Genomic DNA, 23,667 nt, shown 5'->3' with positions numbered 1-23,667 from the left:
ATGTTTACACATCAGTACCACTTTGTTTTAATAACAGAGTCTTTCTAATATAAAGTAAGGCTATTTCCCACTCATTTCTCTTCTTTTTCTGGGTTTTTCTGGCAATCCTTGATTGTCTTATCTTTCAAGTAAACTTTGAAACCAATTTGTCTAGCTCCAGGAAAGTGAACTCATGTTATTTGGAGGGAGGCTCATGTTAAATATGTAGATTAACCGAGGAAGAATGGACAACTTTATGATGTTAAGGGTTTCTATCCACCTATCCAAGAACACTTATGTCTTTCCATTTTGTTCAGGTTTACTTTTATGATCTTAAGGAGTCTTTTACATATTTTTCACATATAGGTTTTAGACATTTCTTATTCCTAATGGTTTCATTTATTTATTTATGCTGTAGTAAGTGGATCTTCTTCCCATTTTCAAATTGATTTATTACATTTGGAAAGTGAACAACCTCAAAGCTGCCATCATTCTTTCAGAAGAAGGAATTACCAATAGAGTATTTGTTGTTTTTCATATATAATTCCTAAAAATTATAATGTATATTTTAATTTCATTTTTTATGAAAGTTATCTCAGGAATTTGTTAAGGTAAGATTTAGAAAGAGATATAGAATGTTAAATTATTTGATGCTTCAAAAAAAAGGTCAGAACATAATTTTCATGGTTAAAAACATGAAGTCTTTTTTTTCTGTCTACTTTAAACTTAGGTCAAAATTTATCCAAGAGTCTGAACTTCCTGAGGAGTCTGATCAGTTATCTTTGTTATTTATGTAAGATATTGGGTAATAATCAATCTGAAAGTCTGTATAATGTGGTAAGTGTGCTCCACATGCATGTGTCCGTCACATCATTTACCTGAGTACACACTGCAGGTTCTAGTGGCTCACCCCAGCAAATTTCATTTTTTACCCTCCAAAGCAATTATTCATAGTATTTACTTTTAAGTAAAATGCTCTTTGCGTTTCACCTTGGTAGCTTTATTTCCGATTTATTTAGTAATACATTTTATTGAAGAATATGGTCTTAACAACTTGTATTTCCAGTCTTACTTTTTCAACAAGAGTTGAATTAAAGGGAATGAGAAGGAGAATGCCCCTCGGCATCCTCTGTGAAACCCCACAAAGCTGCTGCAGAAATTACTGGCGAGAAGGAGGCCTGCTTAGAGAATAGCCACTCTTCCTCGACCAGCAGTGCTCAGATGGAAAGCTGAGGGTAGCCGTTCCATGAGTAGGCCTGAACTCCTTTGCTGTTTATTTTACTTGTGATAGCATGTTCTCCCTCAGTAACTAATAAAATTTATTTGGTTTGGAAAATTATGTCTGCTAATCCACAGGGGACAGACTGTCGAGAAATGCTGGGTGGTCTTCAACTTGTCCAATTCTTATGGCTTCAGCTCAGCAAGTTCCCCAAGCAGTGGCGTAAGGGCTGGAGCCTTTCCATGGACACTTTCCCATAGACAGAGCATCCCAGCCACATGTTGACACGGGGAGGCTGATTCACATTACCACCTCCGCACTGGTACCCCCTTTCCCCCAGCCCCTTAAAGAGTTCCTCAGATGTGCTGCGTGGTCATTTAGAAACCACGTACTTTCTTTGACCAAGGTGCCCTGCCCTGTGTTTAGCCTTCCAACTATTTGCTTACCACAATCACCAGTGGAATTTCATCTGGTTTACAATTGGTTGGGTGTCTTTGGCCTTGGCTTCCAAATACAGTCATGTATTTTCAGAAATGGGCAGCCTGTCTTCTTTTAAACAGCAGATGCTTGCTTCTCTCTGCAGTTTAGATAACCTAGAGGAACTTTATAATTTCTTGGCTTAAAAGTCAAACCTAACTCCTTAAGTCTATCCCTGGGGTTGCCGTAATAGCCACCTGCAGGCTGCATATTGTGTAAAACCTTTCTGGGAGGGCTGCTGCAATCCTTTAATAAGTCTGTGGAGTACAAGTAATTCTGCATGACATGGCCTCTAAGGTAAACATAAGTCCATTGCTTCAAAAATATTGAGAAGTTTGATGACTAGTTGGAGAATTTTTTCTACATACTGGAATGAATGAGCCAATGAACAAATGAAAGAAAGAGTGGGTGTGTGACTGACCAAGCAACTGACTTCATGCAGTAACTGTGAGTGTCAAATAGGGTGACCATACAATTATAAATTGTAGACCGTGACACTTTTGAGAGTTAGAAGAGGTACCTATTATAATTATGGTGGGATAACAGACACAAACCTGTCCCAGGCACACTGGAACATATTTCAATGGGTCCAGTGCCTATAAAATGTTTAGCACGGTGCCTGGCACCCAGAATAAATACTCAATAACTGTTCGCTTGTTGCTGTTATTATTGTTGTTGACTTTAATAATTATTATATTATTTTTGATAATGTTTTATTAGGTTTTCTCAAGCTTATATCTTTTCCTCCTAATGAAATTATCACTGAACTAAGGCCAGATGTAGCTAAATTTCCATTGCTTAAAAAGCTAATACAGCCTCCAAAGATGCTAAATAAGAAAAAAATAAATTACAAGAAAAGGCTAACCTTCAACCAAGCTTCTAGTTTTGTGTTTTTTCAGCTCTGATAAGAAAAACTCAGGCTTTAAGGCTTTAAATCTGGCAATCCAGTGGCTAGGACTCGGAGCTTTCACTTCTGGGGCCCAGGTTCAATCCCTGGTCAGGGAACTAAGATCCCGAAAAACGTGCAGCACAGCCAGAAAAAAAAAAGAAAGAAAAATCAGGCTTTAAATATTGTCAGTATAGGTGAATGTCTAAACGAAGAAAAGCTAGTGTAATACCAAGGACAAAAAGTTAGCAAAGCAGTAGTAGTAACTAATACTCCCATTTCTATCTATCCTGGCATCCTCCTTTTTTCTTTTTTTTTTTTAATCGTACTAAGATATCACAAAATTAGTTATTGAAAAAGTTTACTTTTCAAGTAAAAACCTGCTGATACTGACTTGTAATAGACAGTCCAGTATGTTTGGATTTGTACATTTCCTTTGATTGGTGTTGCTGCTCTTTGCTTTAAGAAGTGACTTCTCTGCACATATAAGTGATAACGATGGCACAGTTTCCTCAAATTTGATGTACTTCTTCGATCAAGTTTTCATGGAAATTCACCTTTGAAATGTAATAGAGAATATTCTTTCCGGGTCCTTGGAATTAAGTAGTTCTCCAAAAAAGTTGGTCCTGATTTCTGTGGGCTACTCCAGCAGCCCAGGCAGCCCTTGATCTCTTTCTGGTTTGGAAAGATGGAACACTGCCTGCATTCCTCTTGAGTAAGGAAGCTCCTTTCTCTCCTCTACCTCTTAGACAGTGTTAGAACACGTTCCCTACCGATGATCGCCGCCCGCCGGAACCTCTCTTGCAAAGTATTGAATTCCATATTCTGGTTTTGTATTATAGCTATAAAAAACATTTGGAGCCAAAATTATTTAATAAGCATCTGGACCAATTTCTTTACCTAATTACATCTTTTTTCAAGAGGATGGGGCACACAACTAACTCACTAAATTGAGTATTTGGGGAAACAAAGTACAGTTTTTTAAATGTCCAGGAGGCATCTGTCCAGAAGAGTCTAATAGTAGGAGATGTTGGACAGGGTAGAGTGTCCTGTCCAGGCCTCTCCTGCTCTGTGTCAGAAATTATAAAACAGCTATAATACAGAAAATTTCCTGTGATTATTAGGTAGGAATTTTGGAGAGCCAAGTTTTTAATCTTAATCTCTTTTTCTTGAATTTGTCATTTTGATCAGTATCCAGGCTAGATGGATGGAATAACTTATAGACAAAGTAGGAAAAGGACAGCCTTAGAGTTTCTGTAACTAACACATGTTGAACAGAATGAAATTTTTCAGTGTCCCTAAAAACGTTTTTCTTTTTTTACTTTATTGGCTCTTTAACATTTCCACAGAAATATATACATTTTATCAGGTCAGGTCAAACAATGCAGAAGTATATACAGAAAATGTCAATTATCCCCTCCTTATCACACTGTAGTACTTCTGGTAACCATACCTTATACTCTTGTAAACATTAGAAATCTATGTGAAACAATTTCAATTTTCTCTCTTTTTTTAATAAGCTTTTTAAAAAAACACAAAAAGAAAAACAGCATTGCATCATACACATGACTCTGGAACCTGTTTTTTAACCAATGTATCTTGGGTATCCCTCAAGGGATACAGATCCAATTCATTATAAAATAGGAACATATTTCCTGATATGAATGGACCTTAATTTATTTAGCTATTTGCCAATGGATACATTCAAGGACCTACGTCATACCTCTGTTGGATTGTGCCTCAGACATTCTAAATTCACACACCCCAAACTAAGCTCTGAGTAAATCCTTCACAAATCTTTTCTTCCCTTCTTTCCATTGAGTAAATGGTATGTCATCCAGCTTGCAGCTCAAGAAACTTGCGACAGCCTTGATTCCTACCTCATCTTCACCAGCTTTCATCGAATTCATTGCCAGTATCTCTTGATATTACTGCTAAAATACATTATCTCTCCTTCTCCAGTGCCACCCAGGTCCAAGCTAACACCAGCTCCCCCTGGAAATTTGCACCCACTCTTTTCTCTGAACTGAGTTCTCCATGCAGCAATCAGAGTGATCTTTGAAATGTAAATTGGATCCTGGCACTCCTCTGTTTAAAACCTTCCGGGCCAGGGCTTCCCTGGTGGCGCAGTGGGTAAGAATCCAGCTGCCAATACAGGGGATACGGGTTCGAGCCCTGGTCCGGGAAGATCCCACATGCCGTGGAGCAATGAAGCCCGTGTGCCACAACTACTGAGCCTGCGCTCTAGAGCCCGCAAGCCACAACTACTGAGCCCACATGCCACAACTACTGAAGCCTACACACCTAGAGCCCGTGCTCTGCAACAAAAGAAGCCACTGCAATGAGAAGCCCGTGCACCGCAACGAAGAGTAGCCCCTGCTCGCCGCAACTAGAGAAAGCCCACGTGCAGCAACAAAGACCCAATGCAGCCAAAAATAAATAAATTAATAAATTTTAAAAAAAAAACAAAAACCTTCTGGGCCAGAATAAAACACCAGACCGTTGCCTTGCCTGTGGTCCTGCACAGCCTCATCACAGGCCGCCTCACCTTTGCTCTCTTCTGATGCAGCTGCTGTTCCCTCTGCTGAGGTGCTCTTCCCACCACTCTTCACCTTGCCTATCCCAGCAAGCTAGTCTCTAGCTAAACTCAACTGGAGAGGCTGTCCCTGACCACCTGATCTAAATTGGGCCCCTCCTGATATTCTCTTTTTCCTCAGCCTGTCCTTTTCCTTCATTGCCTTTATCACAGTTTGGTGTGTGTGTGTATGTATATATGTATGTATACCTCCCACTGGGCCCTAAACCACTAAGGGTACAGATTAGGTCTGTTTGTTCCCAGTTGTTTGGCCTGCACCCAGCACATTGAGTGCCACACGGGAAGTGCTTAGTCATCTTCCTTGAATGCGTGACTACCAGCTCCTTGCCATCGAGTATAACAGGGGTGGTGGCATGGGAATGGCAGCCCAAAGCACTGGTGCCACAATAGAGGACATCCATAGTGTGGCCCCAGAATGTGCCAGGTGATACGAGTTTGGGGCACCATGGCAGTTCTTCATTGCCAGGTACGGAGAGGTGAGGGAAGGGGGTCCTGTAAGACTTCCCAGAAGAGCTGAAGCTCAGGGTGAGATGGGAGTTATAAAGAGGGTCAGATGAGGGCCATGCCTCCCTCCCTTTCTCCTGCCCTTCTACCTGCTGCTGTGACAGACCCTACAATTCTTCAGCCTCTTCCAGTCTTGCCCCAGAGTTAATCTAGGACAAGGTCTACAGGAGTTAGGCTATGGGAAAAGAACAAAAAGAAACTACTAGAAATTGCTACCCTGTGTCTTTGCCTATTCATTTCCTGCCCCTGTACCCATTCCCTGGGCTTCATGCCAGCTCCTGCAGAGAAATGGCCCAGAAGTGATGGTGAAGGGAAAGACCCTGAAGGGATTGTTGGGTAATGGGAAACCTTTGTGTCCCCAGCTTTCCTTTTTCTTATTAAAAGCAGTAAATATCTTTAGCAGAACCTGGAAAATCACTCTGCTCTCTGTGGTCCTGCAGGTGAAAGGGCAGGAGGCCTTGGAAAAGCAGGGCTGAGAGAAGAAAGCCAAACTCCACCAGGCCAGAATAGGCTCAGCATTCACAGGGAGGGCCCCCTGCTGGTGGCTGAGTTAGACAGATGTCCCCCTAGTGCTCCCTCCCAGGAGAAGTAGAATCCCTGATTCACTGACCTGACATAGGAGGAATCTCCAAATACATTATCCTATAGAAATGTAACTATACAAAATGGTTAGGGTCTATAGTGTATCATGCTGTGGATCAACTGTGGATCAACCAGTCCAACCACCTTTTATGAAATTATTACTAAAGAAAATTTTCAACAGATTTACAAATACAGTGATTAAATATTTACTATGTGCCAAGAACTGTCCTAAGCGCTCACTGTACATGTGTTATTATTGCATTTGATCCTTCTGACAACACTACGAGGGAGGTAGGCCTATTTTACAGATGAGTAAACTGAGGTTTAGAAGTTAAGTAACTTTCCCAAGGTCATATAGTGAGTAGGTGATGGCTCTGGGACTCAAACCCAGGGCTGACTCCACATTTTAAACCATTATGATGCACTTTCAAACATAACTGTTTCTTAAATTAGGGACTGCATTTACCTGGATATCTCAAGGCCTTTTTCCATCACATTTTTTATCACTTTCTTTCTTCACTATATATTTATTTGTCCTTTTTGAAAGCATTTTTTTTTCTTGAGTTGAAGTGGAAGCATATTTGCAAAGGGATACTTGGTACATATTCATTGATACTATAAATATTAACTGCTACTATGACCATAATGAAAAAAAGTCACAGATTGGATTTGTTATTGCATTTTGAACTCTTTCTTTTTTTTTTAAAGTATAATTGCTTTACAATGTTGTGTTAGTTTCTGCTGTACAATGAAGTGAGTCAGCTATATGTATACCTATATACCTTCCCTTTTGGACCTCCCTCCCACCCCCCCATCCCACCCATCTAGGTCGTCACAGAGCACCGAGCTGAATTCCCTGTGCTATACAGCAGGTTCCCCCTAGCTATCCATTTTACACATGGCAGTGTATCTATGTCAAACCCAATCTCCCAATTCGACCCACCCTCTCCTTCCCCCACTGTGTCCACATGTCCGTTCTCTACATCTGTATCTCTGTTCCTGCCCTACAAATAGGTTCATCTGTACGATTTTTCTAGATTCCACATATATGCGTTAATATACGATATTTGTTTTTCTCTTTATGGCTTACTTCACTCTGTATGACAGACTCTAGGTCCATCCACATCTCTACAAATGACCCAGTTTCCTTTTTATGGCTGAGTAATATTCCATTGTATATATGTACCACATCTTCTTTATCCATTTATCTGTCATTGGACATTTCGGTTGTTTCCATGTCCTGGCTATTGTAAATAGTGCTGCAATGAACATTGGGGTACATGTGTCCTTTTGAATTATGGTTTTCTCAGGGTGTATGCCCAGTAGTGGGATTGCTGGGTCGTATGGTAGTTCTATTTTTAGGTTTTTAAGGAACCTCCATACTTTTCTCCATAGTGGCTGTATCAATCTACATTCCCACCAACAGTGCAATAGGGTTCCCTTTTCTCCACACCCTCTCCAGCATTTATTGTTTGTAGATTTTTTGATGATGGCCATTCTGACCGGTGTGAGGTGATACCTCGCAGTTTTGATTTGCATTTCTCTAATGATTAGTGATGTTGAGCATCTTTTCATGTGCCTCTTGGTCATCTGTACGTCCTCTTTGGTGAAATGTCTATTTAGATCTTCCGCCCATTTTTTAATTGGGTTGTTTGTTTTTTTGATCTTGATCTCCATGAGCTGTTTGTATATTTTGGAGATTAATCCTTTGTCAGTTGCTTCTTTTTTCAGTGACTCATTTATATTAAAGTTTTGTTTATTTCTTACTGAAAGGAAGAAGATTTCTCTCCCCATGTCAGCTATACTCTGCCTCTGGCTTCGGCACCTTCCCAGCCTTGAAAATACAATGCTGCATCTTTTTGAAAAGCTTATCTCCAGTGAGAGAAATTTTCTGAAGAGGATCGAATGCTTTATGAAAGATTCATTGCTGGTATGTGCCAGGTTTTGATGAGGAGAAAAATCCTTAAAGACGATGCTGGGTATCATTTCTTTTAGTCAGCACAAGTGGAAAAAAATGTAAACTAAAGAGCGATTGGCACCTTTTAAAATAATCATCTATCTACATTTTATTTTTGAAATGCCTAATGTAGGGGGGCTTTTCTGCATACTTAGAGCATGTATTAAAAATAAGGTGAGGGAATTCCTTGGTGGTCCAGTGGTTAGGACTTGGTGCTTTCACAGCTGTGGCCCCGGGTTCAATCCCTGGTCAGGGAACTAAGATCCCACCAGCCCACAAGCTGAGTGGCACGGGCAAAAAAAAGGCAAGCTTCAAGATTTATTTGATCATTGCACCTTATATTGCATATTCACAAGAATTGACGTGACATTTGGACAACAAATTTTTTAAAACAGTATTTCTCATTTCCACATGAAAAATTAAGTTTTAAAAAGTGAGGATCTTATGAACAATAGGAGGGATCAATTAACAAAGAAAAGCGTTCAAAAAATAAACTTTTAACCCTTCACTAGAGGAAAAATAAAATACTTAAAAGATACAAAACAAAACCCCAGAAAAATGGTTAAAACAACAAAAACAACTGAGAATTCTGTCAGTTTTCTTTTGGTGTCAGCCTGCCAGCCTTGAACCCTCCCTCCATTCAGGGGCTGCCAGTCTCCCCTCTACTCAGAACTTCTCAGGCCTGGGAAGTCGGGCGCTCAGTGGGCCAAATGGGCCCCATTGCCTAATCCAGTGTCAGGGGCCCAGGCCCTCAGGCAGTCCTAGGAACCGACCAATGGGGATGCTTTCCCTCTGTGGGAGGCAGCTCTGGAATTTATGTGCATTTTTGTAAGAACAGGAATAAAGACCAACGCACTCTGAAAAAAACAATTAAAAAACTGCAGGAGGTGTCATGCTTCTGGGGCCTCTTACAGGAACCTCAGTGGGCTCTAAAATGTTTTCTCATTAGCTTTTGTAACCTAGGGGAGATATGGGGCAGAGATTTGCTTCCTATTGTACAGATGGAGAAACTTAGCTCGAGGGAGATGGTGAACCGTCAGATCTTATGTTGGTGTTCAGGAAACTGGGCGGAGGAGAGTGCGTGCCTCCCTGCTGAGCTGAGGCGTGTGTTGCGGGGACGGGTGAGTCTCTGCATAGAGTGCGCTGAGGTTGGCTGAGTTTGCACAGCCCCCCCTCCAACACCTTCTATTTGTTTAATTCACTTAGAACTTCCTGGTTTTTTTCTTTCTCTTTTAAATTGGAGGCTGTGTAAGAGAATCAAAACCGAATCTGCTGCCTTCTTACAATATCCCAGTTCTCTTTTTAGGTCCTGATCAGTCCCTACCAGCTCACGTGTGTGACCATGGCCGTGCTTGCCTTCTCCCTGTTTCCTGGGCTCCCCTTTGCCTTCCCATTCTGGGGCCTCCCAGGTGACCATGGATAGTGTTGTAGTCGCCAACAGCCATGATGCTTTCATCTGCAAGTTAACTGGCACAAATAGAACCCAACTGATTTAGAAGTTTATAGTGTTTGATAGAAAAAAAGAAAAGAAGATAGGTATAAAGACTGAGAGAGCCCAAAGAGAGTTACTTTTAGGAAAATTCTCCTTGACCTCATCATTCAAAAGAGTTGCATATTATGGTGAAAAATAAGAAGTCACTTTATATAAAAATAATTATAATAAAATTCAGTATAAACAAAGGCTTTTAGAAGCCCCTGGCAACCCATTCAAAACATTACCTTTATTATCAGGTAAATCTATTTCTAACTTAAATATACATGCTGTAATTTAATTTTCTCTGGTCCTTTTTCAGTGGCAAAATATAGTAACTGAGCTATTTTCTTGCTTTCAAGGTTCTCATTAAATTTCCTTTAAGTGTTCTCCCTATAGAAAAATTCCAGTTTCATCGACTTCTCTAGGTTGGTTTGATTCAGCAACCTTGTGGTTCTTCTCTGAGCCTCTTTGCGTCCTTTTCCCTGTGGCCCTAGGGCCTGAGCAGCACTTCAGTAAACACAGGATACTGTGTGTGAGAGAGAGAGAGCAGGCGCTCCCATTAAACATCGCATTGTATAACCTTCGGTCTCCAATTTACAGTTTAAAATGATTTCCCCCAAACAGTTTTGAAGTCAGTTGATTTACCAAGAGCATTTATCAGGATCATGTGTGGAGACATTTAGAGCTTCCATTATGGTTAAAGGGGGGATTCCAGAGGGTGTTATTTGGTTTAATGTATTGTGGCATTGGCAGGATGTAACCCCTCTGTGCCTTATGGTTCAAGGAGGTAATTATAATACAGAGCTGCAAGTCCTTGATTGGCGTGGGCTGCTCTCCTCAGGCATACTGAGCCAAAAAACCAGGCAGGCTGGAATAAGCCTGTGACGTGACTGAGTGATTGGAAGGGTAACCTGAAGAACGTGCTTCCTAATTGCATCATCTGATTCATTTATCATAGCACAGTATCTTGGTGCAGTGACAGGACCGTGCATAAGTATCAGAGAGATCTTGAAGACTCAGCTAGCACAGGACTGCGGTACTTTCCTCCAGAAGAAACTCGATGCCTATTACATTAGAGCTGGATTCTGAGAGTAATTAAAGTGTGATGGTCTATATAACTTGTATTTTATATGGAGCACTGTTAATTATGTTTCCATCTCTTGGGACTATCCAGAATTAGCCCTAGAAATTCTATAGTTACCAAGATGTTGCAAAAACAAAAGATAAAAGTGTAGTACAGGTTGTACAAAGTGAAATAATGTCCCCAAATGTTCTTTGGCCTCTCAAGGACGCGAGGCTTGGTATTTTCCATTAAGACTATGAATAATAAGGCACTAACCTAATAATCACCTGAATTCTAAGTGCATGTATATGTTTTTGACTTCTAAAATAAAAGTAAGTTTTCAAAACCTGTTTACTTTTGAGACTCACCCTTTGGCTCTCGTGGGCTGGACCTCCCCCAAGTACATGCCCACCTGCCACATTTGGTGCTCCTAAATAAACCAAGGTATTAACCTCAGTTTGTCATCTACTGAGCAGACTGACACTTTTCAAAAGCAGATGGTCTTGTGTGTCCCTTGACAGAACAGGCAATGGAAGACCTAATCCATAGCTTCAGACCTGACCTTAAAAACTGATGTCACCAAAAGCAGTGAAAGCCACTTGCTAATTATTCAGCTTTCTTGGCACTGTTTGGCTTCCCAAGGCTGGCCCCAAATCAGAAGGATGTTATGTTTTCCAGTTACAATTCTGTTTGTGGAGCCCAGAAAGCTATTGTTTATATTCCACATTTGAATGAAAAGTGCTGGCTGGGTGGCAGTGTGCTTGGCTGCCCTGCTGCATGCCAGGGCCGGGATATACCCTGGTTCCCATGCCCTCCCATTTGATCCTTCGCTAGCTGGCCCCTCCAGCGGGATCTAGAGATTTGCCCACGAAAGAGTGCGGGGGTGGGGCGGGGGGGTTGATTTTGTTTATTCAGATTTTAAATCAGGAAACACTCCGGGTATTCTCTTCATAGTGCCCTTAAAATTAGTTCTTTATCTTGTCAAGTATACCTCAATAAAGATAGGGTGAAAAAGTAGTTCTTGATCTAATAAGAGCTTAAGAATAATAAACATGCAGATACCTCAGTGTCCTGCTTGACCTCCCTCATATGAGATAAGATGCATTCTTGTTTTCATTTCTCCAGATAGCAATCATAGCCACTTCCAAAAGAAAAAGAAACTTCTTTTACACAAAATTCCAAACACAGCTCCCCTTTAATAAAATATTATACTGAAGAATTAACTTCACATCCTGGATGATGTCAGTTTTCTCTGTTTGAATAACTTCTTACTAATGTTCTAGGGTTTTCTTTTCCTGCTTTCTCATTAGCAGTCTTTTAAGCATTTCTTTTTTGAGCTCTTTAATGTGATACATGTAATTTAACAAAAGCTGAGGTAGATAATTTAGCAGTGATCGAATAGAAAAGTGTGGAGGTGGTTTCTGCTTGTAGCTAAGAGGTAAAAAAAAAAAAAAAATCTCAGACAGTAATTGCACTTTCCAGCATCGACCTCAGGGGGGCACCAGATCACCCAGCATTGTCTGTAAAGAAAGAGGCCTAGATCTCAAGTTCTGTTTTCACTGCTGGGGATGCAGGACTTGGCAGCCAGTCAGGGATGAAGGGAGAGAAACAAACAAACAAAAAAACCAAAAAAAGAAAACAAAACAGGGCAGTAGTTGACCTGGGAGGTCACTGCCACTCAGAGGCTGAGCCAAGAAGCAGCAGGGGGCTGAAGAGCTATCTTCCCCGCTCAGGCTACACAAACCAACAGGATAGAGGCCACTGGGCGAGGCTAGAAGAGGAACTTCAGATTTGGGGGATTTTGCTCTGCTTCCAGAGCTGGCATCCCTGTGTCTTAACCCTCTCAGAGAGCACGGGTAAATTCAAAATACAAAAGTACATTTGGTACTTGTTAATTTTTTTTTTTTAAGCCCAGAAATGACAGATTTATCACTAATTAAACAATAATTGCATTATGGAGTACTGAAAAAAAAATTGCTTGTAGTATAAACAACATCTGGTAAAGATTAAAAAGAAAGAATCATTTTTCCAAGCTCAAATTTGTTGAAAGAAATGTGAATGTTTTGAAACAAAATAGATCTTAAAATGCAAAAGGGACATTTACAGTCTTAAGTTTGGTATTTGAAAGAAAAGAAGAAAGTGGCGTAATAAAAGAAAATACATGTTTATAAAGGTCCCTTATTTTACATGACAGAGGTGAAGATTTTTTATATAAGTAGATTTTTTTTTTAAACCAAATTGTTTATGAACTCAGTAAAGGATTTTTTTGAAATGAAACTTATGAAGAATCTTTTTTTTTTAAAGAAGAGTGTTATTTCTTGATGAATAGTCACCTTTTAATTTATATATTAAGACAAGGGCTCCTCCCTGTCAGGGGTTTGGAAGAGTCAGCTACACAATGGGACGTGATTGCCGGCTGTCGGGTAAACTGGAGGAAAAGCGTCATCAACCATTAGTTTTTAAAAAAAAAAAACTCCATTCCGGAGTAAACTATATAAAACTACATAAAAATAGATTATGAAAGAGAAGCTATCCCAGGCTTACTGAACTTCAGTTTATCTCTCACCTGAAATTTCTCTCTTTATTTTTTTAGGAAAAATATCTATGAAGGGTGATAAATGAAGACGGCTTGAGAATTTTTTTTTTTCTGTGTCTTCACTGCCTTTTTGTTTTTTATGAGAGGCATTCACTTTTCTCTGTGAATTACCTCAAATCATAGTATAATTTCCCTTTCTGGTTTGTATTCTATCTTTTTCTCCCCTCTACCCATACTCTTTCTTTCTCACACACACAAAGAATCAAAAAATGATAGAAAAAAGGAAAGATTTCTTCCTGAGAATTCTGTTCTTCCGTGTTCTTGGGCCTCTTTCAAGTGGCAGGTGGCTTGTAATAATCATTGATGAATCGGGATGAAAACAGGTTAGACACTAAGGACAGAGAGCAAGCATTGATGTTATTTGTACAGTTCACGGCTCAGGATGACAAGCTGGCCTCTCCCTCACCTCTGCCTACAATGCAGGCCTAGAGAATGCAGCCGCCGCGCACTTCTCTATGTTGCTTAGTCTTCCCTTGTTTTTTCGAGGGATGGGAATGGGCTGTCCTTCTGGGCAGAGAGGAGACAAGCAATGCAGTTCTGGGTAGCTGTGGCAGAGGTAAAGGGATGAGCACCCCAGAGCAATCTGGTCCATAAGAAAAGGAAACCAGAGGCTGGAGCTCACCGTCATCATCTTCCGTTCATCCTCTGACGTTTAGTGAAAGAATTGGGGGCAGCGTGAGGGGAGAGAAGGACGGCATAACTCCTGTTATTGATGGCCTCCTGGTAACACAGTTTCCCTAGACTTGAAATAATCTGTACACGGAAATCGTTAGACCATATGGAGAAGAGAAGAACTTGAGAAGGAACAGATTTTGGTAGGATGGAGAAAAACAGACAAACAGATGGAACCCAAGAAAGGTTTTCTTTTCTGTCCCCATTTTAACAGGAAAGATAATTGCCTGGATCGTGGGGCTTCGGAGCTAGGGTGTGGAACTCTGGGTTGCAGAGTGACCTGTTGTGTTAATGTAGGGTCCCGTTTTAAAAATAAAACAGGATACAGAGGGGTTAAGTGTTTGCCTCTTCCTTCACATGGATGCTGTAAAGATTTAGTGGGGGGGGTAATTTATGGCTTCCAGAGGAGCATAAATTAAGACTTTATTTCTATTTAGAGGATTCCCTTGATAAGAAAAGCGGCTTGCGTTTGCTTTTGTGATTTGATGTCACTGGGACACATGCCTGGCCTGTGAGCACTCAGGGCTTCATGAGGGGACTCACTGACCTTGAAATTATGTGCTCGGGAAGTGTGAAGAGTGTCATTTTTAAAACCGTCCGTAAAGGCTGCAGATGAGAAAGCTGTTCACAGCTCTGGAGTGGCGAGGGAGACTGGTTTTTAAATCAAAATCTCTGCTATTGCTGTTTCAAGCCTGGTCACCTCCAGGAGGTTCCCCTGCCTCCTAACATCTTATCTGTTTTAAAAGCTAAAACAGGTTGTAGAAGCAGGTTGAGAGCAACCAAAGGTCTGAAATATTTGGACAGAAAAAAATCAAAGAGGAGAGTCCGTTGGCATGGAGAGAACAGGCAGATTCCACACAGTCTGTAGATATTTAAAACATTTGATTGAGCTGTTTTGCTAGAAAACACTGCATAAAAGAAGAGCATGTCCAAGCTCTTGTCCTCTTTCAGCAAACTGAGTTAGAGCTTTCTTGCTTTCCCCCTTGCTTTTCAAGGTAGCCCTGTTCTACATGTTGGATCAGCCTTTTCTTTGCCATTTGGAAATCCCTGTAATCAGTATTGAATGATTTTCTACTAGCATCACATTTATAGAGTGGTTCTGGAGTAGTTAAGCCATTTAGAACAAAGGGAATGGTTCTATTTTACCATTTTCAATTTTAGTCTTATTTTCTATCAATGCATTTTTAGGCTCTGTGTGTCACATGACAGTGTTGTTTGGTCTTAAACACACATTGTCTATATATAAGACTTTGAAAAATTGTTCTGGCAAATTTGATGAATCACATTTCTTCAGGACATGCGGTTTGCTTTTCCCTTTTTTTTTTTTTTAATTTATTGATTTTATTTTTTGACTGCATTGGGTCTTCGTTGCTGTGCACGGGCTTTCTCTAGTTGCGGTGAGCAGGGGCTATTCTTCATTGCGGTGCGCGGACTTCTCAGTGCAGTGGCTTCTCTTGTTGTGGAGCATGGGCTCTAGGCACGCGGGCTTCAGTAGTTGTGGTGCACAGGCTCAGTAGTTGTGGTGTGCAGGCTCTAGCGCGCAGGCTTAGTAGTTGTGGCCCATGGACTTAGTTGCTCCGCGGCATGTGGGATCTTCCTGGACCAGGGCTCAAACACGTGTCCCCTGCATTGGCAGGCAGATTCTTAACCACTGCGCCACCAGGGAAGCCCTGCTTTTCCCTTCTTGTTTGATTTTTCCATTATGAATACATAGAAACTTCCATGATATTTTCAGGGCATATATCCAGTGACCTTTTAATAACTGTTATTATTTACAGTGAGGCTGAAAAGCAGGGAGATTAACTAACTTGTCTGAAATCAAAGCCAAAAAATATTCTGCCTCTCTTCTGTTGAACCTGCCTTTCTTCTGCCTCTCTTCTGTTTGAATTCTGCCAAATCACTCTGAGTATATAATGAATTTATCTATGAAAAATTTTAGTTGGTTTATTTTAGATAAAAATGGACATCAATGAAGGATTAGGAAGTATGGATTACTCAGAAAATAGAGATCTGTAACTTACAAATCGCAAATCTCTCTTCAAATAAAAGGAATTATCCCATCATTTTAACAAGTGACAATGCTCTTGCCTGGAGCCTTCTGTAACAGCCTGTAATGGTGGTGTATGAACACTAGATGGCGCACACTCAATGTTACAACTCGAAATGCCAGCACAGAACAGGGTGGAAGAGAGTCTATGGAGATAGGCATCATTCTTTCTTCAGCTTGGTCTAGAAAACTTAAGAGAAAACGCATATCCTTTTTTCTGTTTTCCTAATTGAGGGGGTATGAAAAAATGTTTTCCAAAACTAGTCATGTCAAGCTCAATGTGACTCAGAGAAATTCCCTATAGAGCCAATTCACTAACCTTTGGATGCTACTGTAAAATATCTTAGAACCCAAATGGCATCTTCCTCTGGCTTAATGTCATGCTTTGAGCTCTAGCCAAAAATATATGGAATCTGGGTCAGGCCCACTGAAGCCCCACCCAGGCCACAATAGGTCGGCTTCTGCAGATTTATACAATCAAAACCTGTCATAAAAATACTCATGGAATAAATTAGATTGCTTTCATCATTCAAGATGATGGTATCTTTATTCTTTTTTCATCTGAAGTAATTTAAGCTGCTAAATTCATAGTGCACTAAGATGTAACATTATTTAGTCTGGCATGGTAGTGGCCACTGCTTTCCTCAATAATAATTCTAAATTATGCACTCATTTCCTAATAAACAGGAATGAAAAGATAGCCGGCCCAGATTCAACCTTGAGGCACTTTTAAGTCATGTGAGGAGGTCAGACACACAGGGCACGTTATGTAAAACTAGCAACACAGGTAGGCTCTGTGTCTTCATTACAGCATGCCGGTAGAAGGTATATTTTAATGTTCCATGATACTTAATGACTCTTTTTTCTGTATCATATGGGCTTATTGTTGAAAGTGTGGAATGTACAGAGTATAAAGAAGAAATAAAGGTTGTACATAATCCCTTTGCCCCAAGAGAACTACTGTTTGTATGTAGGGCTTTGGCTATGAACTGGTTCTTGTTTTTTTTCTAACTCACAGGAATGTACCCATTTTCTAGACACCAGCAGTTCTAGACAACTCATTTGCCTGATAAGAGCAAGTCATTATTGATGAAATGCTTCTGATATTTTACTTTCTCATGATATTTTCCTTACAGCCTGCAGCTGCCTGCCACCCTGCCATATTCAGAGTTGTTGATGAAATGTTCAGGTCAGTATTGTGCTGTTTCTGCTAGTAAATTGGTCTAAATATGTTCAGCTTCCAAATGTGAATAAAAACCTCTGTGGTAGTCTCTGGCTGTACCACGAGGGAATTAGTTTCTGCTTCCATCCCCTCCTGCTGAGCTTTTTGGTAAAACCCAAATGTCAATGTATATTTAAAAGCCAATGCCTAAAAATTAAGGTAGCTATCTTTTTTTAACCTTTTAAAATTCTAATAATAATGGTAGAAAAGCAAAATTGCATTAGATTTACATCATTCATTATTCATGTAGAATTTTTCTCAACTCAGAATAAAGGGTAGTAGTGTTCTCCCTTCACCACATGAGGGCTGACCAATCTTTTTAAAGGATTTGAAAGCTAAGGAAAACCAAGAATAATAAATAAATGATACCATTCTTAACAGAGCTCTTCTGAAAGGCAGAATCAACTATGCATGTTATCTTACAGCACACTAATTTTTATTCTGCAAATACCAGAACTTCTTGGTAAAGGCATTGGATTTACAATGATGAAAGATGAGGAGACCCCTGGACACTAGGTTGGGTTATGGCTGACAGTTAGTGGGGGGCCGGACTTGCCCACCCAGGGAGGGTTTCCAGCCTCTTTTCTGGGTGCTGGTAAAGCCAGGGTATCTACTCTCTTTATCCCATCCCCCTCACACTCAGCAAACAGAGGCCCCATGGCAGACAGCAGACACTGGGGAAAGGAATTTTTACAATAGCAAGTAATCCAGCACTTGGGTTGGTCTTGAAACATACCAACTTTGAGCTAAATGAGTATAGAAATAAGTCAGAATGCTGTTTTTAGTTTAAAGCTAGCAAAGTTTCAGTTGATTTTTTTGTTATTGTTTAAACAAACATAAAGAAAAGTTAGTTGTGTGAAAATGCATAGAAAACAAACCAGGAACATGCAGATTCTTCTACCACTTTGCTGGGTGGATTTGACTGAGCCATTTTAACCCCGGGGGCACCTCTTTCTCCACTTGCAAAAGCAAAAGTTCTGTGGATGTTGCATTTCTGGGCATACAGTGCGCAAATATTTGTAAAGAGCATTCCAGGCCCATGTGGAAGGGATATGAAGTGCTTAATAATTTAGAAAACAAGAAAGGGAGCTCTGCATGTTTGCAATTTTAAAGAAAATCTTTAGAAAAGGGATTTCACGCAAGGACTGAAAACTGATGAGTTGAGATACTGTTGAAGCTTATGGCACAAAAAAATGTTTCCATCTTTCCCTTTTACATGTTCAGGTTCACGTGTTTGCCAGGTCCATCACTGAATGTGTTGTGATCTGGCTTTGCATTGCTCAGGTACGCACTCCTGGAAACTGATGGAGCCCTAGAAGTACTGGCCACTCTCCAAGTGTTTACACGGTGCTTTGTAGAAGCTCTGGAAAAAGAAAACAAGCAGGTTCGTTGTATCGCAGGTATTATTCATCCCCCCAAAGAAAAAGAAGCTGTTAAGAGTATTTGATTAATCACCAGATGGGAGCACTTTATTTTCAGTGATTTTGATAGACTGTTTTGTTCAAGAAGAAAGCTTCCAAATGAAAACCCCAGCAAAGGTAAAACCATTTTAATTGAAAGTAAATCAAGATGGTTCCTGTCCGTCCTGTGTCCTGGTACCCAGAAGCATTTATCTACTGCTGCGCAGAGAACTCTGCCATGCCAGCACGTGCCACCCGAGAGGGTGAACTTTCTGGGCCCTGTGTTGTATGCTGTTTGTCAAGCAGGACTCTGCCCCTCCCAGGCTAGAGAGAGGTATTCTGGAGTCTATATGGCATGTGCTAAGAAGGAAATGCCACTTATTACAAAGCAATACTGGACATTCTGAATTATTAGTTTCCATTCATATCAGAGACCTAAATGTGAATTGAGTTCCAGGGGAGAAAGGAGATAGAGTGACAAGGAAATATTTGAATAATTGTAGAGGAGGAGCTAGGAATGGCCATGATCAAGAGGTGTCAGTTGGACTCAGTAAGCAAGAAGGTGAACCTAGGGATCTGCAGGAGGACTTGCACTGGGGGGCCGTCAGCAGAGGCAGCTGATCGATCAGAGTGACCTGTGTAACAGGAACCTTTTCTACCAGAGAGCTTCTGTCTTTGGGCATTCTAACTGGCCTGTACTTCTGACGGCCACAGACCTAATGTCTGTGTGGTGCTTTGCCTGTTCAAGGGCCCAAGTCCACTGCAGTTTCCTGTGAGATGTCATGGTCCCTTGGTATGCTTTCTGCAGTTTGACTTAGGAGAGCACTGCTGTGATGCTTGGTTGTACTAAAATCCCATACACTCCTACGCCAAGAAACCTCTCAGGTTTTAGCAGAGGTTTCTGTTTTTTAAGGCAATGATAAATATTTATGATGCTTTTTTCCCATCTTTTCTTTCCCAAGGGAAGTTAGCTAGACTGTAGCAAACAGCATTATCAATGGTACCCAGCCTGGAATTCGGGAGGAGAGCTCTGCTGAAAGGCACTGGCTGGCCCTCACGCTTATTTTGAGGCATAACTATAAATATCTTTTATCTTCCCTGAATATTCTTAGTATTTCCAATTAGGAACTGACCTCTAGAAAACCTGTGCCTTTGACTCCTGGAACAGACCTAGGTTAGGGCGGAGGGCATTGGTGAAAGAAGTATTGCTCTGTACCGTTAGCTTGAGTCTGTTTTCCTTACCAGCTTTTCCCCTGAGTTGCAGGGTTGGCCTTGGCACTTTAGATTTGGACTGGTTGAACTGTTCTTACAGTCACTTTTTTTTTTTTTTTTTAAGGGCTTACAGTCACTTTTAAGTTAAAATAGTACCCTGCCCAGGCTACATGTGTTTGCTGGTGTGAGGGGCACAGATTGGGTTCTGGTGGAAGGCAGGGCAGGGATCCAAAAAGAAACAGGAATTCATTGCCCTCACCTGGGGTTCAGGATACAAGAGCAATAGCTTCTTAACTTTGCAAATGCCTTCATCCACATTTGTTATGTCATTTCTTTTCCTGGGGCTGTTCCTGATTGCCTGCCTTTCTAGTCGATGCCATTCTCATCATCAATCCCCTGCCTTCCTGAGTGCCCCTTTGTAGATTAATCATAATCCCTGATGCATGACATCCTTTGTCCTACTAGTTCCATGCATGGCCCTCTTTTCTTTCTGTTTTATTCATCCATCCACATATTCATTCTTAATAAATGAGTATCTACCAACCTGACGCCCAACAAGACCTGGCCCACTAGTAGCAACTTTCAGGTATCCACGTGCTCCTCCTCAATCCTGTCACTTTGACTTTCTCCCCTCAGGTAGCTGCTGTTTTGATTTTATGTTTATCATTCCTTTGCTTTTTCTGAAAATAGTTTGATCACGTGTATATGATTGCTAAACCATGTTTTCTTTACCTGTGACTGTTTTTGCACTTTATAGAACAAACAACAGATAAGAGTAGCACACCGTATGTAGCCTTTTGAGCCTTGTTCTTTCCAGCATCGTGCTACCAGGATTGCTCTGTGCTGTGCGTGGTCGTGGTCCTGGTGGGGATTGCTGTGTAGTGCTCTGCTGGGGAAGTGTACCACAATGTAGCTATCTTCCTGGTGGTGGGCTTTTGGATTATTTCCAGATTTTGTTTTCTTTCATAAACAGTGTTGCTCTGAACATTCTGGGGCATATACTTAGGACTGGAAGTGCTGGTTATTAGGAGTGCTTTGGCAGATACTGCCAAATTGTTTTCGTACATGCTTGTGCCAATTTACATTCCCCCCAGCAGTTTGTTTTTTTTTTTTAGAATGATATCTCTTTTTTTTTTTTTACATTTTTATTTTGATGTGGACCTTTTTTTTTTTTTTAATTTATTTATTTTGGCTGTGTTGGGTCTTCGTTTCTGTGCGTGGGCTTTCTCTAGTTGCGGGAGCACAGGCTCCAGACGCGCAGGCACAGCAGTTTCGGCTCACGGGCCCAGTTGCTCCGCGGCATGTGGGATCTTCACAGACCAGGGCTCGAAACCGTGTCCCCTGCATTGGCAGGCAGATTCTCCACCACTGCGCCACCAGGGAAGCCCCGATGTGGACCATTTTTAAAGTTTTTCATTGAATTTTTATAATATTGCTTCTGTTTTATGTTTTCATTTTTTGGCTGCGAGGCATGTGGCATCTTAGCTCCCCGAACAGGGATCGAAACCGGCACCCCCTGCATTGGAAGGTGAAGTGTTAACCACTGGACCGCCAGGGAAGTCCCTCCCCCCAGCAGTTTATGAGAAATCCCATTAATCCACATTCTTTCCCATTGTCAGAAATGTTTATCTTCAGTGCTTCTCATTCTCTTTTCATCCTTTCCTCTCACCCTTGTTTGAGTTGGAGAGCACAGTGCAGCTTCATCAATGTGCCCAGTCGGACTAGTAGGCAAAAACTTAAGGCTGTCATGACAAGCCTCTTTTCTGAGCTTGCATAACGAATGGCTCCAGAACAAACAGCAAATCAGTTCAGGTTCTGGTGCCAGTAGTGCAGAGTTTAATAATGTACTAGACTAAATCTCCCACAGATAAAAACTATAAACTCTGGGGAAAATATTTTTTTAAACTATTTGAAGGTGTACTGGAGAGCAACCCAAAAAGCAGATTAAAAGTGGAGGGGATTCAACCCTTGAAAAAGGAAACCACATTGGGTAATCTTCTAACTTTTCCATGAGGGCTCTCATGTAAGGGGTGGAAGGGGGGTTGAGTGGGTGGAGGGGTGAGGGGGTGGCCAGAACTCAAGGCACAATCTGATTGACTTGAGGTGTCAAAAGACAGAGCTGTGGGCTGCCAGAGGAACAAAAAATAGATGGGGCAAAAGAAACTAATATAAAAAGATAAACCCAAATATATCTACAAGTACATTAATTACAAAAACTAAGCGAAAATCAACTAAATATACTAGTAAAAAAGCAAATATGGGACTTCCCTGGTGGCGCAGTTGTTAAGAATCCACCTGCCAATGCAGGGGACACAGGTTCAAGCCCTGGTCCAGGAAGATCCCACACGCCATGGAGCAGCTAAGCCCGTGCACCACTACTGAGCTGCATTCTAGAGCCCGTGAGCCACAACTGCTGAAGCCTGCGCGCCTAGAGTCGTGCTCTGCAGCAAGAGAAGCCACTGCAGTGAGAAGCCTGCGCACCACAAAGAAGAGTAGCCCCCACTCACCGCAACTAGAGAAAGCCCGTGCATAGCAACGAAGACCCAACGCAGCCAAAAATAAATAAATAAATAAACAAATAAATAAGCAAATATGTCAGACTGGATGAAAAACCAAGACCCACTTGTTGTTTTCAAGAGACCCGTTCTAATTATAAAGACACAGATAAGTTAAAAGGAAGGAAAGGGATACGTAATGTAAATAATAAGCACAAGAAAGCTGGTATCACTCTACTAGCAGCAGATGGATTAGGTTTCAAGATAAGGAGTATGACCAGACAAAAAGAGATACATTTTATAATTATGCAATAGTTCATCGGGAGAAATGCCAATTACAAATGGATATATGCCTAATAACAGAGTTCTGAAATACACAAAGCAAAAACTGACAGAAGTAAAAAGAGAAATAGACAAATCTACAGTCACACATAAAACACTTGGAAATAAATTTTTAAAAAGGTGTATCAGTTTTCCTGGAACTTCCCTGGTGGCACAGTGGTTAAGAATCCACCTGCCAATGCAGGGGTACACAGGTTCAATCCCTGGTCCGGGAAGATCCCACATGCCATGGAGCAACTAAGCCTGTGTGCAACAACTACCTAGCCTGTGCTCTAGAGCCCACAAGCCACAACTACTGAGCCCGCGTGCCACAACTACTGAAGCCCGCATGCCTAGAGCCCGTGCTTCTCAACAAGAGAAGCCACTGCAATGAGAAGCCCGTGCACCAAAACAAAGAATAGCCCCCGCTCGCCACAACTAGAGAAAGCCCTCACGCAGCAATGAAGACCCAGTGCAGCCATAAATAAATAAATAAATAAATTTATTAAAGAAAAAAAAAGGTGTATAAGACCTCTACTTGGAAAACTATAAAACACTGGTGAGACAAACTAAAGAAAACTTAAACATATAAAGAGAGAAACCATATTCATGAATTGTTGAGATGCCTGGTTCAGTGTAATCCTAGTTAAAATCCCAACATGGTTTTCAAAACAGAAACTGACAGGCTGATTCTAAAACTTATATGAAAATGCAGAAGACCTACAGTAGCCAGAACAATTTTGAAAAAACAAGAGAAAAAAAAATTCAGACTTCCATATTATTATGGGAAGTAGAGGGGCAATGGTCCATCTTCTGTAACTGCTTCAAGGCTGAGTAGGGGCCTGTCAGGAAGTAAAAATCTCTGGATGCCTGATCTAGGGGCCCCAGGGGCAGGACAGCTCCTTGTTTTAAGTTGGTATGGGCTGGAATCCTCGCATAGCCATCATCTTGATGTGGAACTGTTG

General features: G+C 41.1%; 1 protein-coding gene across 8 annotated transcripts in view; it reads left to right on the top strand.

Annotated features, from left to right (window-relative positions):
- Window positions 1-23,667, top strand: part of FANCC (FA complementation group C) — a 274,009-nt gene that overhangs the window by 226,154 nt on the left and 24,188 nt on the right. For all 8 annotated transcript variants that reach the window (XR_014265736.1, XM_082469732.1, XM_082469733.1 and 5 more), the window contains 3 exons: window positions 8,017-8,173; window positions 17,189-17,241; window positions 18,559-18,658. Coding sequence is in view for 7 of the 8 variants with exons in the window: in XM_082469732.1 (XP_082325858.1) it covers window positions 8,017-8,173; window positions 17,189-17,241; window positions 18,559-18,658 (310 nt within the window). In the remaining variant the exon portion in view is untranslated. The remainder of the gene's footprint in view (window positions 1-8,016; window positions 8,174-17,188; window positions 17,242-18,558; window positions 18,659-23,667) is intronic.

This window comes from Balaenoptera physalus, assembly GCF_965194825.1.
Source record: "Balaenoptera physalus genome assembly, chromosome: 7".
NCBI lineage: Eukaryota > Metazoa > Chordata > Mammalia > Artiodactyla > Balaenopteridae > Balaenoptera > Balaenoptera physalus.
This window is presented reverse-complemented; position numbering and strand designations above follow the sequence as displayed.